This window comes from Oncorhynchus mykiss, chromosome 3 (genome assembly GCF_057628025.1).
Source record: "Oncorhynchus mykiss isolate SJ-2025 chromosome 3, ASM5762802v1, whole genome shotgun sequence".
NCBI classification, from domain to species: domain Eukaryota; kingdom Metazoa; phylum Chordata; class Actinopteri; order Salmoniformes; family Salmonidae; genus Oncorhynchus; species Oncorhynchus mykiss.
The window spans coordinates 34,069,686-34,094,967 of NC_143024.1; the positions used below are offsets into that span (position 1 = coordinate 34,069,686).

Consider the following 25,282-nt stretch of genomic DNA (forward strand, 5'->3'; position numbering starts at 1 on the left):
GCCAGAGAAGGGCCTGTGATTGGGCAACTGATGGAATCTGAGATTTGATTGGTTGATTGTTAGGTAAAATGTAAGAGCCTACGATTCAGCCTCTTAAATTCTTGCTATGTGGACTATTTACAGATCTAGGATCTTAATTTGAGCCAGTTTGCTACAGCAGGAAAATAATCCTGCAGCAAAAGGAAATGTGAAATATTATGTGGATTATAGTTAATGGACTTTTTTGGGGGGTTGATACATTTTTTGTAAGGGAAAATCAAGTCTGAAATTTCCAAGTAAAAATGACTAACTTCACAAGCCTTTTTAAACTTCAAATACACTACATGTTCTTCCACGTTTTTCCATTTCCTACATTGCAAGAATGTTATCCTGCAAAATGGGGATCAAATTAAGATCTTCCTATATGCATATCTATTGAACAGGAAGTAAAAGTAAGAGTCAGTGTCTTGATTGGCTGATAGATAATAAAGAATTCTCTTCGATAATAATCACAGTTGGGTATATCCAACTGACACATCGACGGCCCTGAAAGAGACACATCGACGGCCCTGAAAGAACTTCATTGGACTCTATGTAAACTGGAAACCACATATCCTGAGGCTGCATTTATTGTAGCTGGGGATGTTAACAAGGCTAATCTGAAAACAAGGCTCCCTACATTTCATCAGCATATCGAATGCACGACCCAGGTAAAACCCTGGATCATTGTTACTCTAACTTCCGCAACGCATAAAAAGCCCTCCCCCGCCCTCCTTTCGGAAAATCTGACCACGACTCCATTTTGTTGCTCCCAGCCTATAGACAGAAACTAAAACAGGAAACGCCCGTGCTCAGGTCTGTTAAACGCTGGTCCAACCAATCGGATTCCACGCTTCAAGATTGCTTCGATCACGTGGACTGGGATATGTTCCGCATAGTGTCGGACAATAACATTGATGAATACGCTGATTTGGTGAGCGAGTTTATTAGTAAGTGCATCGGTGTACCAACAGCGACTATTAAAACCTTCCCCAACCAGAAACCGTGGATTGATGGCAGCATTCGCGCAAAACTGAAAGCGCGAACCACTGCTTTTGATCAGGGCAAGGCGACCGGAAAAATGACCAAATACAAACAGTGTAGCTATTTCCTCCGCAAGGCAATCAAACAAGCTAAGCGCCAGTATAGAGACAAAGTAGAGTCACAATTCAACAGCTCAGACACAAGAGGTATGTGGCAGGGTCTACAGTCAATCACGGATTACAAAAAGAAAACCAATCGCAATCACACTGCCCTAACCCATCTGGACCTATGTAAGAATGCTGTTCATTGACTACAGCTCAGCATTTAAGACCATAGTACCCTGGGTCTCGACCCCACCCGGTGCACCTCAGGAGGTTGAAGAAATTTGGCTTGTCACCGAAAACACTCACAAACTCCAGGACACCTACACCACCCGGTGTCACAGGAAGGCCAAAAAGATCATCAAGGACAACAACCACCCGAGCCACTGCCTGTTCACTCCGCTATCATCCAGAAGGCAAGGTCAGTACAGGTGCATCAAAGCTGGGACCGAGAGACTGAAAAACAGCTTCTATCTCAAGGCCATCAGACTGTTAAACAGCCATCACTAACATTGAGTGGCTGCTGCTAACATACTGACTCAAATCTCTAGCCACAATAACAATAAAAAATTGGATGTAATAAATGTATCACTAGCCACTTTAAACAATGCCACTTTATATACTGTTTATACACATTACTCATCTCATATGTATATACTGTACTCTATACCATCTACTGCATCTTGCCTATGCCGTTCAGCGATCACTCATCCATATATTTTTATGTACACTTTTTATTTACACTTCTGTGTATAAGGTAGTTGTTGTGAAATTGTTAGATTACTTGTTAGATATTACTGCACGGTCGGAACTATAAGCACAAGCATTTCGCTACACTTGCAATTAACATCTGCTAACCATGTGTATGTGACAAATAAAATTTGATTTGAAGATCTAGTGGGTGGGAGACGAGTGGGATGACATCACCCTGTATGGTTCGAGGCACATCGATAACGTTTTCATGACAACAGGTCTCACAACAGATCTTGAACAAAGACACAACATTCTCAATACAGTCTCTCAATGGTCTAAAACACCCCAGTCCTACATTAGTAGAAACATTTTGCACTATTTGCAATGTAATTTCTCAAAAGTCTCACACCATTCGCACAACGGCCTCAAAAACTCTACATTTCACTGCAGTCTCACAGAAGTCTTGCGGTTGTCTCCCAACGTCCACAAAATCTCCTGACATTCGCCTAGCATGCCGACAACATCTCTCACCATCTATATCAACGCAATCCAATCCGGTAGCCGGCCTGCCTGACTGCCCGCATGTCTAGAGCACTGTCGTCAACTCCATCATTAGCATTAGCCGCGTGGGTCTAAACATAACACATTACATAAAGCAGGACAGAAACATTAGGGAAACATTACAACACCAGGCATCACATTATTTCCAATCAATGGAGCCTGGGCCAGCCAAGAGTTCAAAAATACCACAGCGCGAAGCGGTGTTAAACAAATGGAAAGCGGCAGCATTGATATGGAGTTGCTAACACATCTACTGTAGCAGTAGCTCACTGCTGCCCAGAACACGATCTACTAGTTACATCCTCCTGTACTTCATAAACAGATGGTTAAAGGCGTACACAATGTAAAGACTGTACAACTATCTACAGTACACCATCACAAACATCATATGATAACGAATATACTGACAGACTGAGGACATTGTAACATCTGTAGCACTATCTAGTGGTTGTGGACACAGACATGCAGACAGACAGTCGGACAGAGACCGGAACAGTCAGACACCATGAGAAAGCTGGTATCCTCTTCTATCCCAAAGCGTGGATGCTTCCAGCAGCCCCTGGGCTCGCTCTCTGAGCCCCCACTACCCAGGCGATGCTGCTCCTGAGTTTATACATGCTCACACATACTATAAACACACTTACACTTGGACAAAACACACACTTTATCTCTAAGAGTCTTCACAGATGGGAAGGTGTGTTTGTATGTGTGTTTATATGTGTATGACATGATGGTCTGGCGTTGAAGGCCTCTCTATTCCCTACTCAGCCCCCATTAACCTGTTAGAGCTCTAGGGGCGCTATTTCATTTTTGGATAAAAAACGTTCCCGTTTTAAGCGCGATATTTTGTCACGAAAAGATGCTCGACTATGCATATTCTTGACAGTTTTGGAATCTGCAAATCTGCAGAATCTGCAAAGATTTTGTCTGTAAGTGCCCCAGAACTCATTCTACAGGCGAAACCAAGATGATGCATCACCCAGGAATTAGCAGAATTTCTGAAGCTCTGTTTTCCATTCTCTCCTTATATGGCTGTGATTGCGCAACGAATGAGCCTACACTTTCTGTCGTTCGCCCAAGGTCTTAGCAGCATTGTGACGTATTTGTAGGCATATCATTGGAAGATTGACCATAAGAGACTACATTTTCCAAGTGTCCGCCTGGTGTCCTGCGTCGAATTCGGTGCGCAATTGCCAGCTGCTTCTACTTTACCATTTGATTCAGGGGAGAAAGCATGTGTCCAAGAACGATGTATCAATGAAGAGATATGTGAAAAACACCTTGATGATTGATTCTAAACAACGTTTGCCATGTTTTCAGTCGATATTATGGAGTTAATTTGGAAAAAAGTTAGTGTTTTGAGGACTGAATTTTAGGATTTTTTTTGGTAGCCAAATGTGATGTATAAAACTGAGCTATTTCTAATACACAAGGAATCTTTTTGGAAAAACTGAGCATCTGCTATCTAACTGAGAGTATCCTCATTGAAAACATCAGAAGTTCTTCAAAGGTAAATGATTTTATTTGAAGGCTTTTATGTTTTTGTTAATGTTGCGTGCTGGATGCTAACGCTAATGCTAACGCTAAATGCTAACGCGAAATGCTAACGCTAGCTAGCTACTTTTACACAAATGATTGTTTTCCTATGGTTGAGAAGCATATTTTGAAAATCTGAGATGACAGTGTTGTTTACAAAAGGCTAAGCTTGAGAGATGGCATATTTATTTCATTTCATTTGCGATTTTCATAAATAGTTAACGTTGTGTTATGCTAATGAGCTTGCTGATAGATTTACACAATCCTGGATACAGGGGTTTTTTCATAGCTAAACGTGACGCAGAAAACGGAGCGATTTGTCCTAAACAAATAATCTTTCAGGAAAAACTGAACATTTGCTATCTGAGAGTCTCCTCATTGAAAACATCTGAAGTTCTTCAAAGGTAAATGATTTTATTTGAATGCTTTTCTGTTTTTTTGTGTAAATGTTGCCAGCTGAATGCTAATGCTAAATGCTACGTTAGCCATCAATACTGTTACACAAATGCTTGTTTTGCAATGGTTGAGAAGCATATTTTGAAAATCTGAGATGACAGTGTTGTTAACAAAAGGCTAAGCTTGAGAGCTAGCATATTTATTTCATTTCATTTGCGATTTTCATGAATAGTTAACGTTGCGTTATGGTAATGAGCTTGAGTCTGTATTCACGATCCCGGATCCGGGATGGGGAGATCAGAAAGGTTAATAAAAACACAAGCATAAAACAGACCCAAATTCCCGCTTCCAAATACGCCTGCCTGCGCACCCCCCCACTCCCTTCCAGAAAGCTGCATGCACAAGCGTTTGGTCCCCCCATGCCGAGCTGTGAGCCATGGGTCATACACTTTGGTCACAGCCTTGGAGACACAGTGAGGGGATGAGGAAAATTGTTCCAGGGCCTGTATGTAGTATGAGGAGAACAGTCAATGTCTGGTCACAGGAGACACAGTGAGGGGATGAGGTAAACTGTTCCAGGGCCTGTACTATGATGAGAACAGTCAATGTCTGGTCACAGGAGACACAGTGAGGGGATGAGGAAAACTGTTCCAGGGCCTGTAGTATGAAGAGAACAGTCAATGTCTGGTCACAGGAGACACCGTGAGGGGATGAGGAAAACTGTTCCAGGGCCTGTAGTATGAGGAGAACAGTCAATGTCTGGTCACAGGAGACACCGTGAGGGGATGAGGAAAACTGTTCCAGGGCCCGTAGTATGAGGAGAACAGTCAATGTCTGGTCACAGGAGACACAGTGAGGGGGTGAGGAAAACTGTTCCAGGGCCTGTAGTATGAGGAGAACAGTCAATGTCTGGTCACAGGAGACACAGTGAGGGGATGAGGAAAACTGTTCCAGGGCCAGTAGTATGAGGAGAACAGTCAATGTCTGGTCACAGGAGATACAGTGAGGGGATGAGGAAAACTGTTCCAGGGCCTGTAGTATGAGGAGAACAGTCAATGTCTGGTTACAGGAGACACAGTGAGGGGATGAGGAAAACTGTTCCAGGGCCTGTAGTATGAGGAGAACAGTCAATGTCTGGTTACAGGAGACACAGTGAGGGGATGAGGAAAACTGTTCCAGGGCCTGTAGTATGAGGAGAACAGTCAATGTCTGGTCGTAGAAGACGTGTCAAATAACAATCACTTCTGAGTAATAGGAGTGTAACACGTCAGCAAAAGGATAATAATATGGGGCTAATGGAACAAACCTCGTGGCCCTGTACTTGCGGTAGCTGGTAGATGACAGTAAGGTAATTGAATGGTGAGTTCTGAGGCAGCAGTAGAGGCCATGTGAATGGGATGATGCTAATGGCTAATAGCTGTATTGTGTGGCTGCTGACCGGAGACTGACTCGGAGGGGGTAATTGAGTTTGGGCTGTGCCCTCAGAGGAGCTGACCTTAAACACCCCGCCCTCCTCCTCCTCTCTATGATGGAGGGAACGAGGGAGGGAGGGAGACTTTCAGTGATCCACTGTTTAATAAAGTACTGCTTCAGTGAAAGTTGAGAGGGCATGTTGGTGACATGTCACTGTAGACCGGGACTGATCATTGAAATGAACCCAGTCTTCCAGGAACACAGTTAGCATCAATCATCTTTTCATGTATCAGCTACCATACACTCTGTTAGCAGTTTTGATTGAACGGGGCCCAATGCCTCTCTGTCTCTAAACTCTGTGTGTCTGTGTGTCTGTGTGTCTGTGTGTCTGTGTGTCTGTGTGTCTGTGTGTGTCTGTGTGTCTGTGTGTCTGTGTGTGTGTGTGTGTGTGTGTGTGTGTGTGTGGTATAGGTGGCGTCCCTGTGATCCCAGGTGGGCCGTGGGGGGTTCGGAGGGAAGAAGAGAGGAGACACTCTCTCTCTTTCATCTCCCTTTCATCCAGGCCGCTAGAGAAGAGAAGGAGAGCGAGCAGCGACACAGTTCTATCCAAGACACCTTTTGAAGCCTTTCAACTGTACTAGAGGTGCTTCCTGGCTCCCATGCACCCTAACAGGGGGGTTGGTTGGAGCCTAATTACCTTTAAGTCTGCCACAGGTAGGAGAATGTGTGTGTGGTTTATCTACGGTGAAGAAGGAGGGAGGTAGAGGTGTAAGTTGATCTGTTCATTTAGCCCCTTCTGCTTTCGCCTGTGTGCTGTGTGCCCCCACCATTCTGGAAATTCTCTCTGAGTTCATATATGTAAATTGGTTTGGATGTCCTTCTCTTTCCACGTCTCTCTCAAACTCCCTAATGGGCGGTGGTTTGGGTGTAAGAGGGACATGCCTGGACAGAGCGCCTTCTCTCTCTAGGTCCAAACCACACAGTTCCATCCTCTGAAGATTTCCATTACAAACAAAACTAATTAGGGATTATTTCCGTTTTCTGTTATGATGTTTGACAGTGGGAGGACAGGGGAGGCAGAGACAGAGAGAGAGAGAGAGAGAGAGAGAGAGAGAGAGAGATGCCCCTCAGGTGGGCTATAAAGCCCACAGGAACGATCAGACGGACAGATATCCATTGCCGGTGGTAAACCCCAGGCAGCCCATCCACCCTTGGAGAATGGTATGGGATGGGGATCTGGTTGTTTGGAGAAGATGGGATTCAAACAAGAGGAGGAAGAGGATGGAGGATAATTCAGAAGGGAGCAAGACATTAATCATGTCATCTACAAGACCCTGCTAGGTAAAGTCCCCCCTTATCTCAGCTCGCTGGTCACCATAGCATCTCCCACCTGTAGCACACGCTCCAGCAGGTATATCTCTCTAGTCACCCCCAAAACCAATTCTTTCTTTGGCCGCCTCTCTTTCCAGTTCTCTGCTGCCAATGACTGGAACGAACTACAAAAATCTCTGAAACTGGAAACTCTTATCTCCCTCACTAGCTTTAAGCACCAACTGTCAGAGCAGCTCACAGATTACTGCACCTGTACATAGCCCACATATAATTTAGCCCTATCAACTACCTCTTTCCCAACTGTATTTAATTTATTTATTTATTTTGCTCCTTTGCACCCCATTATTTTTATTTCTACTTTGCACATTCTTCCATTGCAAAACTACCATTCCAGTGTTTTACTTGCTATATTGTATTTACCTTGCCACCAAGGCCTTTTTTTGCCTTTACCTCCCTTCTCACCTCATTTGCTCACATTGTATATAGACTTGTTTATACTTTATTATTGACTGTATGTTTGTTTTACTCCATGTGTAACTCTGTGTTGTTGTATCTGTCGAACTGCTTTGCTTTATCTTGGCCAGGTCGCAATTGTAAATGAGAACTTGTTCTCAACTTGCCTACCTGGTTAAATAAAGGTAAAATAAATAAATAAAAAAAAAAATCAGGTAGCATCACGAAGACAATTACACTTTCAAAGACACTTGGCTGTCACCAAGTCATCATGTAGGCTATCCACTATTCAAGTAGCACTATGAATCCAAATGTTTAAACAAATCCAATAAATCCTGTGGTTAGCTCTATTCTGTTTATTTTCATAAAAAATAAAACTCCCTAGTCCTTGGCGATGACAAGCATACCCATAACATGATGCAGCCACCACCATGCTTCAAAATATGAAGAGTGGTACTCAGTGATGTTTTGTGTTGGATTTCCCCCAAACTTAACGCTTTGTATTCAGGACAAAGCATGTATTTCTTTGCCACATTTTTTTGCAGTTTTACTTTAGTGTCTTAAAGTAGTAAATTACCTACTGCTGTCCTCTGACCGTGGTCATGTCTTTATTCTTGTTCTCTTAGATTTAAGTGCTGGCGCCTTTGGCACTATTGATCAAGCTATCCTTATTAAGAGGTTAGAAAACTTGGTTGGTCTACGAGGACAGATTCTTAGCTGGCTAACAATTTATACCTTTCCGAGCGGTATCAATTTGTTCAGCTGGGTGATAATCGTAAAGTTCCAAGGTTGGATTTGGCGTTCCTCAAGGTTCTGTGCTTGGACCACTTTTATTTTCACTACACATGGTAGCCCTGGGTAATGTCATCTGTAAGCACAACATGCATATTCATTGCTATGCTGATGACACTCAGTTGTATTTATCAATTAAACCAAACGATACATCACAGTCAGCCCACCTTATGTCACAGATGTTGGATGAAAAACAAACTTATTGTATTTAAACTCTGATAAGACTGAAATCATGCTCCTTGGCCACAAAAAACTCACAAATAAAGTATCAGGCCTCACTCTTAACATTGATGGTTGCCCCATCACACCAAACATGGTTGTTAAAAACTTTGGTGTTACCTTTGACCCCGGACTAACCTTTGACAACCACATAAAAAGCATATCCAAAACAACATCCTTCCATCTCAGGAACATTTCCAGAATTAGACACTTCATCTCTCAACCAGATGACGAAAAATTGGTCCATGCATTTGCTTAGTCTAATAGATTAGACTATTGTAATGCCCTCCATTCCAGCTGCTCAGACTCTACTATTAAAAGCGTACAAGAACACTGCAGCTCGCATTTTAACCAACACAAGAAGGCACAAACACATCACTCCAGTTTTATCTGCAATACACTGGTTGCCTGTAAAGTATCGGTCGGATTTTAAAATCTTACTCTTAACTTCTAAAGCACTGCATGGTCTTGCCCCCTGTTATCTGACAGACATGCTTGTTCCATTACAACCCAGTGAGGGCACTCCGCTCCCAAGGAGCCTTTCTGCTTGTACCTAGATGCAGAACCAAGGCAGGGGGGCGGAGCGTTCCCTATTAAAGCCCCTCAGTTATGGAACAGCTGACACAGGGCAAGCTTTTAGCCAGGCCTTTAATAAGTGATTTTATTGATGGTATTTTATTTATCCTCTTTACGGCTTCCTGTTTGCTTTCCCTTTTGTAATTAATTTTTTTAATGAAGTGTTTCGCCATTTTAAATGCACTAAATAAAGTTTGATTTGATTCCCCATAGAGGCCAGATGGGTGGCTCCACAACAGGCATCACTCACTTCAGTGGGCCACTCTCCCTAAATGAGTCTAGAAAGGGAAGCATCCATCTCACTGCTCTTTTTGAAAAGGTGTCCGCATGCTTCTCATCCGATACAGTTCAGAACATTTTGTTCCGTTTTTTTTTGTTTTGTTCTTCGGAAAAGTCATTTTTTCAGCTGTTCGTGCACACACATTTTTTCTCTCGAGGCAAGCCGAAGTCTACTCCAATATGTTGGTGATCAGTAGGGATTCTTCAATGAAGTGTTTGTTGTCATTCAATGAGACAAATCATTTTCATTCACATTTTTTCACTTGGGAAATACTGCACCAAACATCTTAGTTAGATGTAAAATTGTGCGACTAAGATCTCCGACAAAAATATCAAAATGAATTGCAGGTTTCTTGAGTTATTTTAGAATAATTCTGACTATTTTGAGGAAGTGTATACTGGCTACGGGTCTCAAAATACACAAAAAGTACTATTGCCGCTTTTTTCTCGTTTTTCAAGCGAAGGTCTTTGAAAGGAGAATGCAAGCACACTCGTTCGGTTCGCCTAGCCGTGTCCCGAACCGAAGCATGCGGAAGGCTTAAGTCATATACATGAAAAGCCATCACATGGCCTACCCAATACAACTCTGAATCATGGTGTAACACACTTCTCAGAGTCTTACCTCAGTGTGTTGAGTGGTGGTCTGTGAGGTATTCTCTCATTAGGGTTAACAGGGGAAATGCACATATTTTGTTTGTTTGTTTTTCCTCTGTGTTTTTGGTCTGGTTCTTTTAATTGGCTTGCGGAATGGATTTGTAATTGCACCGCATTCCTTTTGTGTGCACGTGGCGGGCATTTGATCTAGAGGTCTGAAAAAATGTATGTTGTTCAATTGTATCTGGGTGTGATCGAGCCTATTGATGTAAATGCATGTGCCCAGAGTATGTGTGTGGGCTTTATGTAGAGGAAGTGTGTGTGTCTGAGTGTGTAGTGTGTATGCGTGTGTTCTTAACGATCCCCAAGCATCGCCCGTCTGTGTCTCCCACACCTCCTCAGTGGGGCTCAGCTCATTAGCGGCAACGCCTGGGTGGATTAACCACACAAAAAGGCACATGGACTGCCGACACAACATCTGCTCACTTCTAACCACTCATGTTTAGTGCTCCTCAAAGCCCTCCAACTTCATCTTAGAAAGGACAAACATGGATTTGTGCTCAATTCAAACCAGGAGTGTCTAAGTGGAGAAAGAGCCGTGTGTGTAGCAGTTTGTCCCTCTCACATCCATCAGCTACAGAAGGAGCTGTCAGTCTGTTGCATTCATTTATTCAATTAAGTCTCTGTTTCCTCAACATGGGAATTTCATGCAGAATTCCCTTCTGTCTGTGACTTATGATTGTTTATCTGACACACACACACACACACACACACACACACACTCTGGGTCAAGACAAATTATGTTTGGAAATCAAACAGAAAAAAACATCCCGTTCTGAGTTTGAAAAAAAAATAAAAAGCCCTTTCCCTCCTCAGTTAACTACAGTTTTAATTCAGGAAAAAAAATATCAGAAAAATTGCAATTCGCCAGCTATTACAGCCAATCAGGGAGGGAGGGAGGAGTAGAACCAGATGGAAGAGAGGAAAGCGAGAGAGACATCAAACAGAGCTTGAGCTCAGTGTGAGCCTAATATGAGACCAGCATCAGCACGATCTGAACACAGCATAAGAACAGCCCCAGCAGACATGAGACCAGTCATATACAGTATGAGCTAAAGGAGGGTGAATCACAAGCTAAGGATGAGCTTTCCATGTGTCCATGTGTCCTGACTTTGTGTGTGTCCATCCCTTGACGTACCTGTCTTGGACTTGACTTTCTTGGACGGTTGTTTCTTTTTGATGAACTTGGTGGCAGACTCCTGTTGCAAGGGCGGCTCCTCCAGGTCCGTAACAGCCTCCGCGATTGGCTCACAGCCCCCTGAGTTACAGGAAGAAGAGCATGATCAACAGCCAATCACAGAGACTGAATCCTATCATGAGATATACAATGAGTGCACAAAACATTATTTACATGATGCTCTTTCCATGACAGACTGAATCCAAGTGAAAGACTTGATCCATTATTGATGTCAGCTGCTAAATCGACTTCAAATCAGCTTAGATTAAGGGGATTATTAAGCCTTGAGACATCAAATCAAATGTATTTATAAAAACCTTTTTACATCAGCAGAGGTCACAAAGTGCTTATACAGGAACCCAGTCTAAAAATCCAAAACAGCAAGCAATGCAGATGTAGAAGCATGGTGGCTAGGAAAAACTCCCTAGAAAGGCAGGAACCTAGGAAGTAACCTAGAGAGGCCAGGTTCATCACTCCAGTGCCTTGCCGCTCACCTTCGCACTCCTGGGCCAGACTACACTCAATCATAGGACCTACTGAAGAGATGAGTCTTCAGTAAAGACTTAAAGGTCGAGACCAAGTCTCTATCTCTCACATGGATAGACAGACCATTCCATAAAAATATAGCTTTATAGGAGAAAACCCTGCCTCCAGCTGTTGCCTGAGAAATTCTAGGGACAAAAAGAGGCCTGCATCTTGTGACCATAGCGTACATGTAGGTACAGTGGGGCAAAAAAGTATTTAGTCAGCCACCAATTGTGCAAGTTCTCCCACTTAAAAATATGAGAGAGGCCTGTAATTTTCATCATAGGTACACTTCAACTATGACAGACAAAATGAAAAAAAAAAATCCAGAAAATCACATTGTAGGATTGTTAATGAATTTATTTGAAAATTATGGTGGAAAAATAAATACATGGTCAATAACAAAAGTTTATCTCAATACTTTGTTATATACGCTTTGTTTGGAATGACAGAGGTCAAAAGTCTTCACAAGGTTTTCACGCACTGTTGCTGGTATTTTGGCCCATTCCTCCATGCAGATCTCCTCTAGAGCAGTGATGTTTTGGGGCTGTTGCTGGGCAACACAGACTTTCAACTCCCTCCAAAGATTTTCTATGGGGTTGAGATCTGGAGACTGGCTAGGCCACTCCAGGACCTTGAAATGCTTCTTACGAAGCCACTCCTTCGTTGCCCGGGCGGTGTGTTTGGGATCATTGTCATGCTGAAAGACCCAGCCACGTTTCATCTTCAATGCCCTTGCTGATGGAAGGAGGTTTTCACTCAAAATCTCACGAAACATGGCCCCATTCATTCTTTCCTTTACACGGATCAGTCGTCCTGGTCCCTTTGCAGAAAAACAGCCCCAAAGCATGATGTTTCCACCCCCAAGCTTCACAGTAGGTATGGTGTTCTTTGGATGCAACTCAGGATTCTTTGTCCTCCAAACACGACGAGTTGAGTTTTTACCAAAAAGTTATATTTTGGTTTCATCTGACCATATGACATTCTCCCAATCTTCTTCTGGATCATCCAAATGCTCTCTAGCAAACTTCAGACGGGCCTGGACATGTACTGGCTTAAGCAGGGGGACACGTCTGGCACTGCAGGATTTGAGTCCCTTGCTCACCGTTCTTGTGATCATTTTGACCCCACGGGGTGAGATCTTGCGTGGAGCCCCAGATCGAGGGAGATTATCAATGGTCTTGTATATCTTCCATTTCCTCATAATTGCTCCCACAGTTGATTTCTTCAAACCAAGCTGCTTACCTATTGCAGATTCAGTCTTCCCAGCCTGGTGCAGCTCTTTGGTCTTGGCCATAGTGGAGTTTGGAGTGTGACTGTTTGAGGTTGTGGACAGGTGTCTTTTATACTGATAACAAGTTCAAACAGGTGCCATTAATACAGGTAACGAGTGGAGGACAGAGGAGCCTCTTAAAGAAGAAGTTACAGGTCTGTGAGAGCCAGAAATCTTGCTTGTTTGTAGGTGACCAAATACTTATTTTCCACCATAATTTGCAAATAAATTCATAAAAAATCCTACAATGTGATTTTCTGGATTTTTTTTTTCTCATTTTGTCTGTCATAGTTGAAGTGTACCTATGATGAAAATGACAGGCCTCTCTCATCTTTTTAAGTGGGAGAACTTGCACAATTGGTGGCTGACTAAATACTTTTTTGCCCCACTGTATGTCCAGCAGGACCAAATAGAAGAGATAGGTAGGAGCAAGCCCATGTAATGCTTGATAGGTTAGCAGTAAAACCCTAGCCTTAACAGGAAGCCAGGCTAGCACTGAAGTAATATGCTCAAATATTTTGGTTCTAGTCAAGATTCTATCAGAAGTAATTAGCACTAACTGAAGTTAATTTAGTGCTTTAGCTGGGTAGCCGGAGTAGAGCATTGCAGTAGTCTAATCTAGAAGTGACAAAAGCATGGATGAACTTTTCTGCATCATTTTTAGAAAAAATAATTCAGATTTTTGCAATGTTACTAAGATGGAAAAAGCTGCCCTTAAAATATTATTGATATGTTTGTCAAAAGAGAGATCAGGGTCCAGAGTAACGCTGAGGTCCTTGAGTTGAGTTTGAGTTTATTTTATTTTTACAGGGACATTACACATTAATCAACGTTTCAGTAAAAGTGCCGGTTTTACTGCGGGACGCATTGGAGTTAATATGGGCCGGCATCCCTGCGGAACGCTTTCCACACCTTGTAGTCCATACCCCAACCAATTCAGGCTGTTCTGAGGGCAAAAGGGGGTGACACTCAATATTAGGAAGGTGTTCCTAAAGTTTTGTACACTAAATGTACATACACAAATCAAACCTGTGTGTAAAATCTCTCTCTGGAATATCAAGTTAGGATTTGGCCGTAATGTGTCAAATGTGTAATAAAAGTGTTCCTCTTTAGCTGCCCTTTTTCAAGTGACAAAGTCTCAGTAATTGTCAGATGAAGTTCTTACATAACCACATCTTCTACCAGGGCCTACAAATGTCAATATTATCGTGTGTGTGTGTGTGTGTGTGTGTGTGTATGGAATGTGTTTGTATGTATGTGGCCATGTAGGTGTTACCTATGTGTTGTGTGCACTGGGGGTGTCACAGTGAGACCCCCTCCAAGAATATCTATCGGCTCTTCAATACCAAGGATGGACGGGAATTAGGAACCTCCTAGGGTCTATGAATCAGACCCATTGTCTCTCCCTCTCCTCTCTACCTTCTCCACCTCTCCGTCTGACCCCCGATCCCATGGGCTTGTGTCATTTTTCATGCCACTTTCATTTTACATCCTCAAAACACACCGTCTGAGCTGGCAGTGGTGTGTGTGAACGTGTGTGTGTTAGTCTGGGTATGTGGTTAAGTATGCAAGTGTTCATATTCGTGTGTGTGTTTAAAATGCCCTCTACCTCTTGGCAGAGGACCCTAATCCCTGTCTAATGTTTTATCCTATGCTATAAAGCCAATCCTGTTCTGTTTAGTGAGGCCAAATGGTTGGGATGGCCCCTGGGGTTACTCCGAGCTGAAAGGCAACAGGCAGCCTCAGTTTTTTTTTACCTCTTCCTGGCCATGGGCTTGTTTGAAATTGGATACGCCAGCCTTTAATTGGGCAGGTGTTTTTCTAAGCTTGTCTTTTTGCAATTTCGGACAGTGGCGGTGTGTGTATGTGTGATCAAGTGTAGTGTGTGTGTGCAGAGAGAGAGGGGTTGTATGTGGGGACAAGGGTAGTGTGTGTGTATGTGTGTGTGTGTGTGTGTGTGTGTGTGTGTGTGTGTGTGTGTGTGTGTGTGTGTGTGTGTGTGTGTGTGTGTGTGTGTATATATATATATATATATATATATATATATATATATATATATATATGTCTTAACCTCTGCCCAGCCATACATCAACACATGTTAAGGAAAGGGCCCCCACCTCTGGGCCACCTTAAGCCTGAAACGGAGCTCTTTAGGTGGAGAGACAAGCTAGGCAGCCCTCTCTCAGACTGTAGTATGGAGCTGCACACTGTCACATATACTAGGATATGAAAGATGTTTTGGTCTGGGAGACCGGGTTAGTTATGGTCCAAACTGCTGTACTGTCTGTATGTGGTCGAGTTAGGTCTCTTCCAGTAAGGCGTGTGATTGTAGTTAGAAGAGCAAATAGATAGGATGGAACTGCTGGAACGGTTGGTTGTGGTTTAGTTTGGTCTCTGTTCTAAAATGGTTGGTCGTGGTGAAGTCTGGTCTGTGTTTTAAAATGGTTGGTTGTGGTTTGGTCTCCATTTCAAAACGGTTGGTAGTGGTTTGGTTTGGTCTCTGTTCTAAAACGGTTGGTCGTGGTTTGGTTTGGTCTCTGTTCTAAAATGGTTGGTCGTGGTTTGGTCTCAGTTCTAAAATGGTTGGTCGTGGTGAAGTCTGGTCTCTGTTTTAAAATAGTTGGTCATGGTTTGGTCTCTGTTCTAAAACGGTTGGTTGTGGTTTGGTTTGGTCTCTGTTCTAAAATGGTTGGTCGTGGTTTGGTCTCTGTTCTAAAATGGTTGGTTGTGGTTTGGTTTGGTCTCTGTTCTAAAATGGTTGGTCGTGGTTTGGTCTCAGTTCTAAAATGGTTGGTCGTGGTTTGGTCTCAGTTCTAAAATGGTTGGTCGTGGTTTGGTCTCTGTTCTAAAACGGTTGGTCGTGGTTTGGTTTGGTTTCTGTTCGAAAACGGTTGGTAGTGGTTTAGTTTGGTCTCTGTTTTAAAATGGTTGGTCGTGGTTTGGTCTCTGTTCTAAAATGGTTGGTCGTGGTGAAGTCTGGTCTCTGTTTTAAAATGGTTGGTCGTGGTTTGGTCTCGGTTCTAAAACGGTTGGTCGTGGTTTGGTTTGGTCTCTGTTCTAAAATGGTTGGTCGTAGTTTGGTCTCTGTTCTAAAACGGTTGGTCGTGGTTTGGTCTCGGTTCTAAAACGGTTGGTCGTGGTGAAGTCTGGTCTCTGTTCTAAAATGGTTGGTCGTGGTTTGGTCTCTGTTCTAAAACGGTTGGTCGTGGTGAAGTCTGGTCTCTGTTTTAAAATGGTTGGTCGTGGTTTGGTCTCGGTTCTAAAACGGTTGGTCGTGGTTTGGTTTGGTCTCTGTTCTAAAACGGTTGGTCGTGGTTTGGTCTCTGTTTTAAAACGGTTGGTCGTGGTGAAGTCTGGTCTCTGTTCTAAAATGGTTGGTCGTGGTTTGGTTTGGTCTCTGTTCTAAAACGGTTGGTCGTGGTTTAGTCTGGTCTCTGTTTTAAAATGGTTGGTTGTGGTTTGGTCTCCATTTCAAAACGGTTGGTCGTGGTTTGGTTTGGTCTCTGTTCTAAAACGGTTGGTTGTGGTTTGGTCTCTGTTCTAAAACGGTTGGTTGTGGTTTGGTTTGGTCTCTGTTCTAAAACGGTTAATAGTGGTTTAGTCTGGTCTCTGTTTTAAAATGGTTGGTAGTGGTTTAGTCTGGTCTCTGTTTTAAAATGGTTGGTTGTGGTTTGGTCTCTGTTCTAAAACGGTTGGTCGTGGTTTCGTCTCTTGTTTTAAAACGGTTGGTCGTGGTTTGGTCTCTGTTCTAAAACGGTTGGTCGTGGTGAAGTCTGGTCTCTGTTCTAAAATGGTTGGTCGTGGTTTGGTTTGGTCTCTGTTCTAAAACGGTTGGTAGTGGTTTAGTCTGGTCTCTGTTTTAAAATGGTTGGTTGTGGTTTGGTCTCCATTTCAAAACGGTTGGTCGTGGTTTGGTTTGGTCTCTGTTCTAAAACGGTTGGTCGTGGTTTGGTTTGGTCTCTGTTCTAATACGGTTGGTTGTGGTTTGGTCTCCATTTCAAAACGGTTGGTCGTGGTTTGGTTTGGTCTCTGTTCTAAAATGGTTGGTCGTGGTTTGGTTTGGTCTCTGTTCTAATACGGTTGGTTGTGGTTTGGTCTCCATTTCAAAACGGTTAGTCGTGGTTTGGTTTGGTCTCTGTTCTAATACGGTTGGTTGTGGTTTGGTCTCCATTTCAAAACGGTTGGTCGTGGTTTGGTCTCTGTTCTTCAGTAGGTTTTATTTCATGGTTACATCTACGGAACCATTTGGTTGTGGTCAAAAGAACTAGAGCATGTACCAAACCACCGTTGGTTGTGGTTTGAATGTGTTAGACTGTTGTGTTGTGTAGTGGTTCAGAAGATCATTTGGTTGTGGTTTGAATGTGTTAGACCGTTGTGTTGTGTAGTGGTTCAGAAGATCATTTGGTTGTGGTTTGAATGTGTTAGACTGTTGTGTTGTGTAGTGGTTCAGAAGATCATTTGGTTGTGGTTTGAATGTGTTAGACTGTTGTGTAGTGTAGTGGTTCAGAAGATCATTTGGTTGTGGTTTGGACTCAAATCTTGCAGATTGTTTGCTTGCGATATGATCTCTAGAAGTCCCTCTTTCTCTCCAGCCCAAAAGTGCACCTCCTGGTTTTGAAGTCAAAAATCAATCAGCTGTAAATCAAACAGACACCTGATCTACCTATCTACCTTTACAGTCTAACCCCTGTCCCAACCACAAAGTCAACACCAAGGCTTTTTTCTCCACTCTTTATGATGTCCACATTGTAAAAGTCAGGAGAGGAGGGAGATCGTTGGAAAGACACTGGGTTTTATGGTTATACTGTTGAGCAATGAGAGAGATATGGCCACACACTGACACATTGCCAAATTTGATAATGCACGCGAGCACACGCACGCACCCAGAAAGAGAGAGTGAGGCAGACGGAGACATACAGAGACAGCGCTCTCTAAATGGGGTTTAGCCTAGGAATTCCTAACCGCTTTAAGTAGTTGAGCATTAAGTAGTGCTTTAGCTAGCAGAGAAGACCCCATTCATTCAGTGACAGTAGCCCTGCTCTCAACTTCAACATCTATTTCCTCTCCCTTCTCTTTAAGTCCTACATGAATAGATCTCCTAACCACAAGGCATAACTGAAATCCTCCCAAAACAGCTGAGAAAGGAGGCTTCAAACACAAGACAAGATACATCTGTTTACGCTGTCAGGAATGGCTCCCAAAGACAAGATTCGGATATAGGAACAAAGGTATCCTCAGTGGACTTGGAACTTGGAAGGGGTGTGTATTTTAGGACTGAAACGCTTCAATTTCTAGAGTGTTAATTAGAGACGTTGATAGGAGAGGAGATTCTGGGAGAGAACACACACTTAAATACATGTACAGAATACAGTCAGACACACCACCCCACACCGCACACACACACACACACACACACACACACACACACACACACACACACACACACACACACACACACACCTCAAAGCCTGCTTGCATAACATCCCGTCAACAACCCTACACCCCAGTAGTACATCACAATCACATTCCCCTGGCATTCACTTTATCACAACATGTGGTTTTTCTCCACTGCATATATATTCAGAGGGGGGACGTTCAAGATCTCCGAACTGTTGCCAAAAACGCCTGGTTCCAGCCGAGTAGCTAATGTATTCAACACATAGCAGGGAGAAGGGAATTTGACTAGTTCAGAGAGAGATACCACAGCAGAACCCGAAACAGAGCTGAGACAGAGCTGCATTTTCCTGACAAAATGTCAAGAATATTAAACAATTAAGAGTGTCATTTCACCAAATTTAAAACCCTTAAAGGTTTCAAAGACCTCTCTGATGAGAATAGGCTACCTGTCCTGTTGGGGGAGGATGCAGAGAGCTGTGGATTGGCAGAGAACTACATTGCTGCCTGCCATAAGATGAGGGACAGTGTCTGACAGACCAACCAACCTGCACATGTCCTCTATGCCTCTGTTATTGTTCAACATACGGTTATTTTGACCCTTGATTATTGTTGTTACTGTTGTCCCGTTGACAATATTGATTAATATTATAAATATCCAAAGTATGCTTTGGCAATATGTACATTGTTATGTCATACTAAAATAAATAATTGATTTGAGAGATAGAGAGAAAAAGAGGAGAGAGAAAGAAAGAATAAAAGTAAGAGAGAGAACGAAAGACAGGGTGAGAGAGAACGAGAGAAAGAGCAAACGAAGAGAGCAAAAGGAGAGAGAGTGAAAAAGAGATAGAAAGAAGGAGGGAGAGAGTGAAAGAAAAAGAAAGCAAGAAAGAGAGAAAGAAAGAAGGAGCGAGAGGAAGACAGAAAGAGTAAGAGAGCGAGAGAGAAAGTGAGAAAAAGAAAGAGCGAGAGAGAAGGAGAGAGAAAGAAAGAGTGAGAGTGAGAGAGGGCATGCATAGGTGCTCTGACTAATGTGAAAACATGATGGGGGGTTGGATGTGTTCCCTAAAGGAGACTTGTTCCCCAGCCTGTGTTATTCCTGCCCAGTGTGGAGTGGAGACTGGAAGTTCCATATAAAATGTGATAAATCATGAAGTGGAACTGTGGTGTGTGTAGACGCAGAGGTATCAATCTTCTTCTGTGGTGGGAGAGAGAAGATCCAGTTGAAGTCGGAGGTTCACATAAACTTAGGTTGGAGTCATTAAAACTCGTTTTTCAACCACTCCACAAATTTCTTGTTAACAAACTATAGTTTTGGCAAGTCGGTTAGGACATCTACCTTGTGCATGACACAAGTAATTTTTCCAACAATTGTTTACAGACAGATAATTTCACTTATAATTCACTGTATCACAGTTCCAGTGGGTCAGAAGTTTACATTCACTAAATTGACTGTGCCTTTAAACAGCTGGGAAAATCCCAGAAAATTATGTAATGGCTTTAGAAGCTTCTGATAGTCTAATTGACATCATTTGAGTCAATTAGAGGTGTACCTGTGGATGTATTTCAAGGCCTACCTTCAATCTCATTGCCTCTTTGCTTGACATCATGGGAAAATCAAAAGAAATCAGCCAAGACCTCCGCAAAAATTGTTGACCTCCGCAAGTCTGGTTCATCCTTGGGAGCAATTTCCAAATGCCTGAAGGTACCACGTTCATCTGTACAAACAATAGTACGCAAGTATAAACCCCATGAGACCACACAGCCATCATACCGCTCAGGAAGGAGATGCGTTCCGTCTCCTAGAGATGAAAGTATTTGGTGCGAAAAGTGTAAATCAATCCCAGAACAACAGCAAAGGACCTTGTGAAGATGCTGGAGGAAACAGGTACAAAACTATCTATATCCACAGTAAAATGAGTCCTACATTGACATAACCTGAAAGGCCGCTCAGCAAGGAAGAAGCCACTGCTCCAAAACCACCATAAAAAGCCAGACTACGGTTTGCAACTGCACATGGGAACAAAGATCGTTCTTTTTGGAGAAATATCCTCTGGTCTGATGAAACAAAAATTGAACTGTTTGGCCATAATGACCAACGTTATGTTTGGAGGAAAAAGGGGGAGGCTTGCAAGCCGAAGAACAGCATCCCAACCGTGAAGCACAGGGGTGGCAGCATCATGTTGTGGGGGAGCTTTGCTGCAGTAGGGACTGGTGTACTTCACAAAATAGATGGCATCATGAGGCAGGAACAGTATGTGGATACATTGAAGCAACATCTCAAGACAGGAAGTTCGCAAATGGGTCTTCCACATGGACAATGACCCCAAGCATACTTCCAAAGTTGCTTAAGGACAACAAAGTCAAGGTATTGGAGTGGCCATCACAAAGCTCTGACCTCAATCCCATTGAAGAATCGTGGGCAGAACTGAAAAAGAGTGTGTGAGCAAGGCGGTCTACAAAACCTGACTCAGTTACATCAGCTCTGTCAGGAGGAATGGGCCAAAATTCACCCAACTTATTGTGGGAAGCTTGTGGAAGGCAACCCGAAACATGTGACCCAAGTTAAACAATTTTAAAGGCAATGCTACCAAATACTAATTGAGTGTAAGTAAACTTCTGACCCACTGGGAATGTGATGAAATAAATAATAGCTGAAATAAATAACTCCACTATTATTCTGACATTTCACATTCTTAAAATAAAGTGGTGATCCTAACTGACCTTAGACAGGGAATTTTAACTACGATTAAATGTCAGGAATTGTGAAAAACTTGAGTTTAAATGTATTTGGCTAAGGTGTATGTTAACTTCCGACTTCAACTGTATGTATAAACACATGCATGCACACACACACACTGAAATAAATGTACAGTGAAAACACACAAAACAAGAAGGCCACAACATCTAGTCCATTCTATGATGAACTTCAAGTAGAGAGACCTTAAGCTATGCTTACTGACAGACATGGATAGAGTAAACAAGAGAGACAGAGAGATACAAGGGAGAGAGCAACATTACACCCACAACACCAAATCCACAGCCATATTGTAAAGCAGCCCAACATTTGACCTAATGACAGAGCAAAGCTAACAGTTCTGAGTAATGAAGGCCATGTGATAAACAGTACTGACTGAACTGATACCATCAGGTGCTGCTGATAGAGTGTATGTGTGCGTGTGTGTGTGTGTGTGTGCGTGCGTGAGAGACAGAGAGCAAGGGCCAAGAGCAGCTGTTACAACCAGCGTCTCAGCAGGCCGCCCAGGTGATGTCATCAGAGCGAGACACAGGTTCAGGTAAGGAGAGGGTGAGCTGGAGAGATGAGAACAACAGAAGAGGGTCTCACTGTGTACCGGAGACAGGAATCTACACATCTTACAAGTATGTGTGTGTGTCATAAGAGAGAAAATATTCTGTATATCCTTCAGGAACAAATATAAGCACAAATAGGCTCTATCAGGGAGTACAGTACATTTGTGTCTGTGTACTGTATGTGTTTTTTCAACTGTCAGGTCCCACACAGTATTGGTAGTGGGAAGTTCATACAAACTACAAATCCTATCCATCCATCCATTTTTATACAATGCCTGGAATAGGGTGTACTGCAAGGCCATGAAGTGGTGCGTGCGTGCGTGCGTGCGTGTGCCCAGTCTCCATGGGAGACTGTTGCCGCCAGTGTTGTTGGAAACGTAAACAACTTTTGCGTTTACAGCCGATTGAAACAGCAACATCTTTGGGGTTTGTAACAAATGACTGTTTACATAAAGAGTGACAGGGCTTTGGTCATACAGGAGTCGCTTGACTCTCTCGCTCTGTGTATGTGTGTGTGTGTGTATGTGTGTGTGTGTGTGTGTGTGTGTGTGTGTTTTGGCAGCAGAACAACAGTGAAAGGAAAGAGACCGGACGACATGGATCCTGTCCGCTCAATATTGACACACACACACACACACACTACAGTTCTGCATCAGGTCGGATTCACACCACTAAAACAAATTGTGTTGAGAATTTCATTCTGTGAACGGCGAGGCTTCCAGCGATGAACGTATTGAGAGAGTGTGGAGCAGGGACGTATTGAGAGAGTGTGGAGCAGGGACGTATTGAGAGAGTGTGGAGCAGGGACGTATTGAGAGAGTGTGGAGCAGGGACGTATTGAGAGAGTGTGGAGCAGGGACGTATTGAGAGAGTGTGGAGCAGGGACGTATTGAGAGAGTGTGGAGCAGGGACGTATTGAGAGAGTGTGGAGCAGGGAACTGTCCATTATTTATGCGGTGCTGAAACATTCTAATTCGTCTAGGTGCAGAGCTTTTGTTCCCTCCCCCCCACGTGAGAATAGGCAATGCCAAATTTACTTTCTCTGGCTAGCCTAGCTCACGCGAAAATGGGTAACATAGGACTAACTAAAGAAATAAAAAGAAAGGTTATGATGGAGGAATAGGCTACATCATCGTGAAAACAGATGCTGCGTGAGGGAAATCCCCAGTTCGTAAGGACAACAAACTGGTAGATGGATATACAGCAAGCAGGTAATTGTTTATGATAATTCAAATTAAATATCAGTTCATTATTAGCCTGCGTTAATTCAGGCTTTTGTTTATTTAGACCATACGCAGGCCATATAAAGTGTAAACCGGTGCGGCTAGTAAAAATTTGAATATCCATATAATAGCCTATTAAAAAAATGTAGCCTATTTTTGCAGCCTACTGTGCATTCGGAAGTATTCAGACCCCTTCACTTTTTTCACATTTTGTTACGTTACAGCCTTATTCTAAAATGAATGATATTGTTTTTTTTCCCTCATCAATGTATACACAATACCCAATAATGACAAAGCATTTGTTGCAAATGTCTTAAAAAACAACTGAAATTTTACATTTACATAAGTATTCAGACCCTTTACTCAGTACCTTGTTGAAGCACCTTTGGCAGCGATTAGTCTTCTTGGGTTTGACGCTAAAAGTTTGGCACACCTGTATTTGGGGAGTTTCTCCCATTCTTCTCTGCAGATCGTCTCAAGCTCTGTCAGGTTGGATGGGGAGTGTCCCTGCACAGCTGTTTTCAGCTCTCTCCAGAGATGTTTGATCTGGTTCAAGTTTGTGCTCTGGCTGGGCCGCTCAAGGACATTCAGAGACTTGTCCTGAAGCCAGTCCTGCGTTATCTTGGCTGTGTGCTTAGTGGTGACGTTGTCCTGATGGACGGTGAACATTCACCCACAGTCTGATGTCCGTTGGACTCTGGAGCAGGTTTTAATCAAGGATCTCTCTTTATTTTGCTCCGTTCATCTTTCCCTTGATCCTGACTAGTCTCCAAGTCCCTGCCGGTGAAAAACATCCCCACAGCATAATGCTGCCACCACCATGCTTCACCGTAGGGATGGTATTGGCCAGGTGATGAGTGGTGCCTGCTTTCCTCCAGATGTGACACTTGACATTTAGGCCAAATAGTTCCATCTTGGTTTCATCAGACCAGAGAATCTTGTTTCTCACGGTCAGAGAGTCTTTTAGCTGCCTTTTGGGAAACTCCAAGTGGGCTGTCATGTGCCAATTACTGGGGAGTGGTCACTCAACCATAAAGACCTTATTGGTTGAATGCTGCAGAGATGGTTGTTCTACTGGAAGGTTCTCCCATCTCCACAGAGGAACCCTGGAGCTCTGTCAGAGTGACCATCAGGTTCTTGCTCACCTCCCTGACCAAGGCTCTTCTCCCCCGATTGCGCAGTTTGGCCAGCTCTAGGAAGAGTCTTGGTGGTTCCAAACTTCTTCCATTTAAGAATGGTAGAGGCCAGGCCTCCCGAGTAGCGCAGCGGTCTAAGGCACTGCATTGCAGTGTTTGAGGTGTCACTACAGATCCACATTTGATCCCGGGCTGTGTCACAGCTGGTCACGACTGGGAGACCCATGGGGGTCTCATGGGGCGGCAGGTAGTCTAGTGGTTAGAGCGTTGGACTCGTAACCAGAAGGTTGCAAGATCGAATTCCCGAGCTGACAAGGTAAAGATTTGTCATTCTGCTCCTGAACAAGGCAGTTAACCCACTGTTCCTAGGCCGTCATTGAAAGTAAGAATTTGTTCTTAACTGACTTGCCTAGTTAAATAAAGGTACAATTTAAAAAATGAAGCAACGCACAATTGGCCCAGTGTCGTCCGGGTTAGGGGAGGGTTTGGCCGGCCGGCATGTCCGTGTTTTTTAAAGAATGAAAGGTGGAGGCCACTGTGTTCTTGGGGATATTCAATGCTGCAGACATTTTTTGGTACCCTTCCCCAGATTTGTGCCTAGACACAATCCTGTCTCTGAACTATACGGACAATTCCTTCGACTTTATTGCTTGGTTTTTGCTCTGACATGCACTGTCAACTGTGGGACCTTACTGTATATAGACAGGTGTGTACCTTTCCAAATCAAGTTCAATCAATTGAATTTACCACAAGGACTCCAGTCAAGTTGTAGAAACAAGTTGTAGAAACATCTCAAGGATGGTTTCCTTTTACACAACTGTTGAATAGACATCCAGACAAATTCATTCATACAGGGAAGGGGAATAATAGCATACTATTACGGAGTCATGAAAACAATGACATAAATTGGATGTAATTTGGTGGGTCACGGAACGGCTCTCGGAACAATACTTTGAGGGTGGGTCGGGCTGGCCTGATGTCGGATATCTCAAAAAAAAAGCTGTGCAGGACTCTGACACAGACACACACACCCTGGATGGACATCATATAAGGGATACCTCCAATAGTCCCATATAACACACACTATTGCGATGTGGGTTTACTGCCCACATCCATACAGTAACAGTCCTAAGACCCTAGCATCTATGCCACTACCATGGCAGCGTTGTGTACTGTAAGGCTAACAACAAACAATGTCAAGCTTAACAACATCAAAATACATTTAAATAAAAAAT

The 25,282-nt window shown here is 43.2% G+C and overlaps 1 protein-coding gene across 2 annotated transcripts in view; it reads right to left on the minus strand.

Annotated features, from left to right (window-relative positions):
- bbs9 (Bardet-Biedl syndrome 9) overlaps positions 1-25,282 on the minus strand; it is a 198,066-nt gene that overhangs the window by 75,043 nt on the left and 97,741 nt on the right. For both annotated transcript variants that reach the window (XM_036972411.2, XM_090229005.1), the window contains one exon: positions 11,146-11,265. In XM_036972411.2, coding sequence (XP_036828306.2) covers positions 11,146-11,265 — 120 coding nt within the window. The remainder of the gene's footprint in view (positions 1-11,145; positions 11,266-25,282) is intronic.